The 9,796-nt window shown below is 51.3% G+C and overlaps 1 protein-coding gene across 4 annotated transcripts in view; it reads left to right on the top strand.

Annotated features, from left to right (window-relative positions):
- The window catches only part of Sema4f (ssemaphorin 4F), a 27,331-nt gene extending 18,204 nt beyond the window's left edge, over positions 1-9,127 (top strand). For all 4 annotated transcript variants that reach the window (XM_029535567.1, XM_021190200.2, XM_021190204.2 and 1 more), the window contains 9 exons: positions 1,959-2,078; positions 2,173-2,324; positions 2,962-3,140; positions 3,340-3,487; positions 3,644-3,866; positions 3,991-4,100; positions 4,209-4,369; positions 6,961-7,019; positions 7,495-9,127. In XM_029535567.1, coding sequence (XP_029391427.1) covers positions 1,959-2,078; positions 2,173-2,324; positions 2,962-3,140; positions 3,340-3,487; positions 3,644-3,866; positions 3,991-4,100; positions 4,209-4,369; positions 6,961-7,019; positions 7,495-8,108 — 1,766 coding nt within the window. In that variant the 3' untranslated portion in view covers positions 8,109-9,127. The remainder of the gene's footprint in view (positions 1-1,958; positions 2,079-2,172; positions 2,325-2,961; positions 3,141-3,339; positions 3,488-3,643; positions 3,867-3,990; positions 4,101-4,208; positions 4,370-6,960; positions 7,020-7,494) is intronic.
- Positions 9,128-9,796: the final 669 nt, after the last annotated feature.

Here is a 9,796-nt window from a genome sequence, read left to right as displayed (position 1 = left end):
TGTGTGTGTGTGTGTGTGTGTGTGAGAGAGAGAGAGAGAGAGAGAGAGAGAGAGAGAGAGAGAGAGAGAAAGAGAGAGAGAGAGAGAGATGGGGTACCATGTGCCTGCAGTACCCAAGGAGGCCAGCAGAGGGCTTTGGAACCCTCTGGGACTAGAGTCAAGGATGGTTGTGAGCCTCCATGTAGATGCTGGGCATCAAACTCAGGTCCTCTGCAAGAGTAGCCAGTGCTCTTAATGGGTGAGCCATCTTTGTTGTTGTTTTGTTTTGAGACAGGGTTTCCCTGCGTAGCCCTGGCTGTCCTAGAACTTGCTCTCTAGACCAGGCTGGCCTTGAGATCTGTTTGCCTCTGCTTCCCGAGCACTGTGATGAAAGGCATGTGCTTCTTGTTTTTTGAGTTCAGGCTTGCCTTCAATTTTTGATCTTCCTGCCTCAGCCTCCCTACTGCTGGGATTACAAATCCACACCGCCATGTCCGACCATTATCATCGTCGTTATCACTATCACCATCATCATGGGCTTCTTACCCAGCACTTTGGGCTTACTAAGCCAGTGCTCTGCCATTGAGCTATACTCCAGCCCTCATTGCTTTCTTTAAGTACACAAATTAATTATGTTACACTCCCCATTTAAAAAAAATATCTGCTGTTCTCTTTCCTGTGAGGTAAAGACCTCGTTTCCTGGCATGTCAGAGCACACTTCACAAACGAGGACACATCTCCACGCCTCTAGCCTTGCCTCTATTCATTTGCTCAGTGCAGAAATGTCTGCCCCCGTGGGCGTCAGCCATGGTCCTTATGCCTGAGTATGGCTCCTCTGTTCACTGCTTCTGTCTTTCTCTCTGATGCCCTCTAACTGGCAACCTTTTTATTCTTCGGAGATACTGTGGGGCTGGGAATATAGCTCAGGCGGTGGAACACTTGCTCAGCATATGCAGGGTCCCAGTTTCAATCCCTGGTACTTCTCTACTGCCCCCCAAAAGATGCTGCAATCCCAAATAGGCATGGCTGGATCATCGTCTGCCCTTCTCCCTCCCCCAGGTCAGGACTCCTGGTCCCTGAACATCTGCTTGTCCTCCTTGCCCCAGAAGGGAGTTCATGGAGGGGGTGATGCGCTCAGCACAGTGCTCTGTGTACAGCAGCCGATGGAACCCTGCCGCCTTGCTTTTCCCAGAATGCCTGAGCTGCTGGACAGACCCCGGGTGCCCATGACTTTCTATGGCCCACAGACACTTTCTTATTCCTTGTGTCTGACCCCTTGCCCATGTTATTCATGGTGGCAGAGCTGCTCCTCTCTTGTGTCTCAACATGCCTGTGATTCATCTCTTACCCCCACTATTCCTAGAGTGCTCGAGACTGTCTCAGTGCAGGAGACACCCCCCACTTCTGTGAAGCTTCCTCAAACTGAGCTGGTATTTCCCAAAGTGTGGCTTGAACCACTTGTTATCAGTGTGACTCCTGCCTGCTTGAAATGCAAGGTGTTGGGACATTTTACGCAGTTAGAGTTGCTGGGCCTGACGACCTACTTCAAGTATCCAAGCGATCCCAGTATACTCTTTAGCTGTGGATGGTTCCAGGGTAGTGTACCCAGCAATGCTCAGAAAGAATACGGGTTCTCTGCCCCATAGTGGAAAACTTGGGGTTTGCTGCAAAGCAAATGCCACACCGCCTGGGGAGTCTCAGGACAGTTAGCTCTCACCAGGTTACTGCAGTGACACCCAATGTCCACTAGAGGCGCCTTTCTGCTCCTGTCATACCTGGGTCCTTCTGGCAATTCTCCTTCAGTGCAGGCTTCCTTCTCTAGCACTTCCTGTGAGTCAGGTGTCCCCTGTGGTGACATTTGGTGCATGCTCAGTCTGCCTGTTGCTACTCTGCTTTGTCCCACGCTCTGCCTGTGACTGCTTCTGCGTCCGGGGGTCTGTGTGTCTCTGACTGCTCATCTCTTTCCTGTCACCCTGCAGGGGGCGTCCTCTACACCGCCACTGTGAAAAACTTCCTGGGGACTGAGCCGATTATCTCCCGAGCTGTGGGTCGAGCTGAGGACTGGATTCGAACAGAGACCTTATCATCCTGGCTTAATGGTGGGAAGAGGGACAGGGTTACCTGGGACACAGGTCGGGTGGAGGCTGCGTAGCCCCAGGCTGTCTGAAGATCTGAGGTCATTGGTTTCTTCAGCCCCAGCCTTTGTCGCAGCTATGGTCCTGAGCCCGGCTGAGTGGGGGGATGAAGATGGAGACGATGAAATCTTCTTTTTCTTCACGGAGACCTCCCGAGTCTTGGACTCATATGAGCGCATCAAGGTCCCACGAGTGGCCCGTGTGTGTGCGGTGAGATCTCTGTCCTGGCTGGCTGTCATCTCCCAGCATTTGGCCTTCCATCTCTTCCTCCCTGGGTCTCTTTTGCCTCTCTCCTCTGTCTGGTTTGTTCTCTGCCTAGGTTTCTCTCGTGGGAGCTTGAGGAAGGTGAGGGAGAAGGCCCTGGCCGCTCTGGCAGATCTGGCTCTCCCCCACACTTACCTTCATGACACACTGTCTATAGGAAGTTGGTTTACATTAGAAGTTTAAGGAAGGATGTAATGATGGACCCAGGTTCAAGTCCTGCCCCACCACTTCCTTCCTCTGTGACCTCTAGCTAGTTCCTTGGCACCTTTGAAACATATATGTAGAGTTTTTATAAGAGAACAAATTGGTTTTAAGGACTAAGTGAAGTCACAGTTCTTTATCATGATTTACGTTGTTATTGTCCTTGTTATCACAACCCTATCCATCTCTGCACCCTATTACCCCCAGTTTCTCAGACTATGTCTGTTCTTCTACATGCCTGTCTCCCAGTCTGTCCGTGTGCTATGATCTTTGGGAGCACACACAAGGGTCTACACACGTTTTGTCTAGTATTGGTCTTCTAAAGAGTGTTTCCCAAAAAAAAAAAAAAAAAAGAGTGTTTCCCATTTTCCTGTCACCCCAGGGGGACCTTGGGGGCCGGAAGACCCTTCAGCAGAGATGGACAACGTTTCTAAAGGCTGACCTGCTGTGTCCAGGGCCCGAGCATGGCCGGGCCTCGGGGGTTCTGCAGGATATGACAGAGCTTCGACCTCGGCCTGGCGTGGGGACCCCCATCTTTTATGGCATCTTTTCCTCCCAGTGGTGAGGGGGTCCTGGTGTGGATGACAGGGTGACGGGGGTAAGGGTGTCTGTGGAGTTGGTATGGTCACTGCAGGTGGACTCTCTTTCCCTCGGCTGCATGGCTCCTGTGCGTTTCTCCGGGACCAGGTCTTTAATAAGGGATGAGTTGCTGTCCCCTGGCTCTCTCAAGATACTTACCTCCAATCCGTGACTCCTCCAGGGAAGGGGCTGCCATCTCTGCTGTGTGTGCCTTCCGACCCCAAGACATTCGAGCAGTGCTGAACGGTCCCTTTAGAGAGCTAAAACATGACTGCAACAGGGGACTACCTGTCATGGACAACGAGGTGCCCCAGCCCAGACCTGGAGAGGTGAGGAGGGGGTGGGGCAGGTCTTCATCTCAGGCTTGTTTTTTTTTTTTTTTTTTTTTTTTTTTTTCACCATCGCAAAGGACAAGAGCTTTGCTAAACACCCCTGACACTTCCTGTTCCCTGAGAAACATTGTCACTCAGACCTGTCTCCTTTAGTGCATCACCAACAACATGAAGTTCCAGCAGTTTGGATCCTCACTCTCCCTGCCAGACCGTGTGCTCACCTTTATCAGGGACCACCCGCTCATGGACAGGCCCGTGTTTCCAGTTGAGGGCCGCCCCCTGCTGGTCACTACGGATACAGCCTATCTCAGAGTTGTGGCTCACAGGGTGACCAGCCTCTCAGGGAAAGAATATGATGTGCTCTACCTGGGGACAGGTATACAGCATCAAGCAAACTGCCCATAACGTCACCACAGAGAGGTGCCCTGTGACATCCAGGCACCAGGGTTCCAGGCACAGTGCCAGCTAAGCCATTTTCTTGCCCTTTTCCTTCCTCCCAGAGGATGGACACCTCCACCGGGCTGTGCGCATTGGAGCTCAGCTCAGTGTCCTGGAGGATCTGGCCTTGTTCCCGGAACCACAGCCGGTTGAGAGCATGAAATTGTACCATGTGAGTTGTGTATTCGGGGAGCCTGATGGGGAGAGTCGAGTCTGTGGCCGGTTAGCGGTCTGGTCACGACGATGTAGCGCTGTTTTCTCTCCCGTTCCATTTCTACAGGATTGGCTCCTGGTGGGCTCCCATACTGAGGTGACGCAAGTGAACACCAGCAACTGTGGCCGTCTCCAGAGCTGCTCAGAGTGTATCCTGGCCCAGGACCCCGTGTGTGCCTGGAGCTTCCGGCTCGATGCTTGTGTGGCCCATGCCGGCGAGCACCGTGGGTGAGTGGGGCTGCTTTGCTTTGGTCTCTTGCCTGCCCGCGCTCCCGGACTCCGCCCTCCCATATGCCTGTCTCATCTGCCGATGCCATTCTCTCTGTGTGTGGCTTCTTGTTTGGAGCCGCAGCACTTGCCTGCCCGTTGGTCAGCCCATGTTAGCTCATCTGTCTGTCCGTCTGGTGCTAATTAATGCTAGACCGGACATTGCACACATGGTACCTCGGGTGATAGTGACTCCAGCTCCACAGCGGGTCATTGCTCCACTGGCTTCCTCCACCTCCACCTCCACCTCCACCTCCACCTCCACCTCCACCTCCACCAAGCCAGCATCGTGTGTGTGTGTGTGTGAGGTATTAGGGTGTATATGTATGTGTGTGTTTGTATATGATATGTGTGTATGTATGATGTATATTTATGTGAGGTGGGTGTATGTGTATACATGAGGACTGGCCAGTGTATGTCATTGTCACAGCTTGTGTGTCAGAGGACAGAGGACAAACCCTGCTCGTCTTCTTCCACTTTGAGGCAAGGTCTGCCTGTGGCTCATTATTGTGTATTCAAGCTAGCTGCCTTCAAGCTTCTAGTTTCTTCTGTCTCTTCCTCCTCATCAGACAGTAGGGCTGCACAGGGACTTGTGGGATACCTGTCCTACTGTGGCCAACTTTGATGTGGGTTCTGGGGGAACCAAACTCACTTAATCAGGTTTGTACAGCAGGCACTGTTTCCACTGATCCATTCCCCTAACCCAGTCAGTTCTCACTGGGGGATCCTAATTCTGGGCTCCTGTCATCCATTTGCCTCTCAGGGGTGACCTTAAAAAATGTCACACGGAAGCAAACCCTGATGTCCCTCCCTCACCCTGAATAATTCAGAATGGCTCTCTTGTCATATAAGAACTCTCCTAAAAGGATCTTATCCTTGGAAAATTTAAACGTATTTAAAAGTATGATGAATGAATAAATATGACTAAAATGATAAATTTGTGTATCTCCACCCCTTCCACCACTGCTGCCTGACCAACACTGTGTTTTTAACGACTTCACTGCCAGTTATTTTGAAGCAAATCTTAGATATCATGTATTTTATTCATACATCTTTGAGTATCTGTGGCATACAAGGGCACTGAAACAAAAGAAAAGGGTGCTGGAGAGAGACATGGGTCAGCATTGCTCTTCTAGAAGACTCAGGTTCAAGTCTTCGCACCTACAGGATGACTCACAGTTCCAGGGGCGCCAGTGCCCTCTTCTGGCCTCTGAGGGAATTGCACCCATGTAGTGCACTGAAGTGGGGGAAAAAGGTGCATGCTGTCTAATGACAGATTGTCATTCAGTACAGAATGAGGATCGTCCTCTGGGCTCAACACACACGCATGCGCGTGCACACGCGTGCACACACACATGTATGTCCACTTGCACACACACAAACATAAATATACACACACAAAATAACCATGTTACATAATAGGTAATACTGATGTAGCCATACCCAATTCTTAACTTCTTAGTGTTATAAAATATACAGTGATGTTTCAGATTCCTCATTTGCATATACTTAAAACAACCTGTATAATTCAAGATTCAAATAATACCATCAATACTCGTAGGCTTATGTGCTTTATAAATATCTTTTAATTTAAAAAAAATATTGTGATAATGTTTTAATTTGTAGCCCAGGCTGGTCTAGAACTCACCCTAATCTGTAGAACCCGGGCTGGCCTCAAATTCATAGTGATCTTTCCTGCCGCATCTTTCCACACACTGAGATTATAGGCGTCACGATTAGTGCCTGATTCAAACCTAGGTCTGTGTGGGTAGGGAGGCGCCCTCCCCTGAGCTAGTCTCAGCCGTTAATCTTTAACTTCCATTCTCTCAATGGAATAGTTTTGGCCAGCTGTTTGCAAAATACTTTTTCATCGTAACATTGGGATTTTCTGTTTTGAAGCCCATGGCGTGCCACCAACCTCGCCTCACACCCAGCCTTTTACCTGGATGCTGAAGGTTTAAAGCAGGTCCTCATGCTTGCATGACATGACAAGCTTGCTTACCAGGAGTCACAGCCCCTCCCCCCAGGCCTCAGGTTAAAGGAGAGACACCCTGGAGCCATGGATAGCAGTTTCACTTCTCAGATGTCTCTTCCTCTTAGGGGATATCCGCCAAGCATCTTTCCAACAGACTGTCAGCTAGGAATATGTGTATGCTTGACAGGGCAAATGCCTTGAGGAATGTTAGGTGGAGGGGTGAATGCTGACTAACTCCAGTAGTGATTTCTAACATGATGGGTTCTGGAGTGAGGACTGTGATAACTGAGTACTGTGGTAACCAAGTACTGTGGTAATTTAGTACTGTGATAACTTAGTACTGTGTTAACTGAGTACTATGTTAACTGAATATTGTGACAACCAAGTACTGTGATAACTGAGTACTGTGATAACCAAGTACTATGATAACTGAGTACTGTGATAACTGAGTACTGTGATAACTGAGTACTGTGGTACTGGGAGTACCGTGGGGCTGAGTACTATGGTGCTGTGAGGGTCCGAGGAAGGTGCAAGCACATTCGAACACTAGATTTACCAGATATTCTCTTCTCTGTAGGATGGTTCAAGACATAGAGTCAGCAGATGTCTCTTCTTTGTGTCCCAAAGAACCTGGAGGTTTGTATGGCTCAGAGAAATGTGGGTGGGATGTACAGGAAGGGGCTAAAGAGTTGATCTTTTTTGTCTCATTCAAAAAACTTGAATCCATGAAGTCATGGCAGTCCAGGACTCAGGACCCAGGACCCAGGACCCAGGACCTAGGACCCAGGACCCAGGACCCAGGGCTTTTCCATTTCCCTTTGGGAATCCCTTTTGGCAATGTTCCTACAACTCTATCTTTTTGTTTGTTTTGTTTTTGTTTTTCAAGGCAGGGTTTCTCTGTGTAGCCCTGGCTGTCCTGGAACTCTGTAGACCAGGCTGGCCTCAAACTCAGAAATCTGCCTGCCTCTGCCTCGCAAGTGCTGGGATTAAAGGCGTGCGCCACTACTGCCCGGCTCTACAACTCTCTTATATCTGACATCTCTCCATATGCCCCCATCCTACTTCCTGCCTGTAGCCTCATGTCTTTTGTGTCTTTGCCGTCTCTCCACAGAACATCCGGTAGTGTTTGAAGTTCCGGTGGCTACCGTGGGCCACGTGGTCCTGCCCTGCTCCCCCAGTTCTGCCTGGGCATCCTGTGTGTGGCACCAGCCCAGTGGAGTGACTGCGCTCACCCCCCGGAGGGATGGTCTAGAGGTGGTGGTGACCCCAGGAGCCATGGGGGCTTATGCTTGCGAGTGTCAGGAGGGTGGAGCTGCCCGTGTGGTGGCTGCTTATAGCTTGGTATGGGGCAGCCAGAGGGGGCCGGCAAACCGGGCCCACACCGTTGTGGGGGCTGGGCTGGTTGGCTTTTTCCTGGGTGTTCTTGCAGCATCCCTCACTCTCCTCCTGATTGGTCGCCGTCAGCAGCGGCGGCGACAGAGGGAGCTTCTAGCTAGAGACAAGGTGGGCTTAGATCTGGGGGCTCCACCTTCTGGGACCACAAGCTATAGCCAAGACCCTCCCTCTCCTTCGCCTGAAGATGAACGGCTGCCCCTGGCCCTGGGTAAGCGGGGCAGTGGTTTTGGTGGCTTCCCCCCACCCTTCCTGCTGGATTCTTGCCCGAGCCCAGCCCACATCCGGCTCACTGGGGCTCCTCTGGCCACGTGTGATGAGACATCTATCTAAAGCCAGGAAAATGACTGCCAGCCATGAGCAATCTCTGGAACTAGCGGCTACGAAAACCAGGGTCACGGCACCTGGGAGATGATCATGGCTGCTCCGTTCTCTTGGAGTCTGTGTGATCACACGTCAGTGTCTGTCCTCTGGACCTAGATGAGCTGAGTGCCAGACCTTTGCCCGATTCCTGATTCTAGTGAGAGATCAACCCTGTAACCCTCTGCTATGGCCTCTTGTCTTGGGCCCATCAGCTTGTGGGGTGGAGCAAGGACACAGGCTCTGATTTGCTGATGGTGGGTCCCGGAAAGAGGGAGCACTGCGGGGTCGTTGGAGCGTGTGTGTGCCCTGCATCCTTGTGGTGCTGTATGATTTTCCAGTTTGCTGACTCTGGGGAGCGCATGATCCCCCGACTGCCTTGAGATCTCTCCCAACTCAGTTTCCCTTTGTCCCTTGAAGAGAGTGTGTCTATACACTGGTGTGCCTCGAAGACCTGTCCAGGTGTGTGTGGATGACAGGGCTGGTGCCTAGGTGCTTTTGGGGGGGGGGTCGGAGAGGAAGGTTGGAACGGGGGACAACTTTACCCTCGGTAGCCAGTGAGGGAAACCACACGACCCCATCACCCCACAGCGCTTCTTCAACTTTGAGCAAAGTTTCCAAAGTGACCTTCTGGTGGGAAGGGCAGCAGGACACAACGTGGCCCCGTCCTTCTCCTTGTCTTTCTCCTCTGGCTGCCACCACTGCCCTGCCACCGCTGCTTTTCCCTGGCTGGAGTGGAGGCTGAGGCCTCTTCCCTTGGTTTCCATTTAATATGATCTTCACAACATTCTAGATATCGGGGTTATGACAAAAGGAACCCAGAAAAGTGTGTAGGAAATACAAGCAGGTTTAAGAAGGTTTGCCTCAGTGACTTTCACCCTTGCCCTAAAGCAGGAGTCCCCTAGCAGGACCCCCTGAAATTGTATGCAAAGTATCTGTCCATGTGTGTCGTGTGTGTGTGTGTGTGTGTGTGTGTGTGTGTGTGTGTGTGTGTGTGTGTGNCTGTCCTGCAGCTTACCATATAGATCAGGATTGTCGTGTGTGTGTGTGTGTGTGTGTGTGTGTGTGTGTGTGTGTGTGTGTGTGTGATGGCTTTCATCAGATTCTCAAGGCCTTAATGAGGTTAAAGGACCACGGTCCATAGTCACCACACTTGGGCCACATAAATGGAGGAGGTGTTGCTGTGAGGCAGTTCCTCCCTGGCCTGCTGCCTGAGGCCAGTCCCTGGACACTGCTGCTGATCCCATGTCTCTCCAGTCCTCGGAAGCCCGTGAAGCTAGGCTCTGCACGTGCTTGAAGACACCGTCGCCTCCTTTCTTGCTTCGTTATCCCTGTGTGCGCTGCATCTGCTCCGTCCTGCTCTTGGCCTGTGAATGTGCCTCGTCCATCCCTGGTGAGGGACCTCGAACCCCGGTGAGGATGCAGCCCTTTCCAGTTGAAGTTTCTGTTCTACTTTCCTTGACAGCAGCCTGTGAACTACTCAAGAGTCCCCTTGGGTTTGGAGTTACCAGTGGCTTTGAGTGGGAGCTTTGGCACGTAGTCTAACCTAGGGACATTGGTTATTCATCTGTAAAGTGGGGATATACCTACCTCAGGGTTGCTGCAAGGATCAAAGGAGGAAACGTATGAACAATAAAGCATTACCCATAGCAGTGGCCGTG

The sequence above is a fragment of the Mus pahari genome, chromosome 2 (genome assembly GCF_900095145.1).
Source record: "Mus pahari chromosome 2, PAHARI_EIJ_v1.1, whole genome shotgun sequence".
NCBI lineage: Eukaryota > Metazoa > Chordata > Mammalia > Rodentia > Muridae > Mus > Mus pahari.
This window is presented reverse-complemented; position numbering and strand designations above follow the sequence as displayed.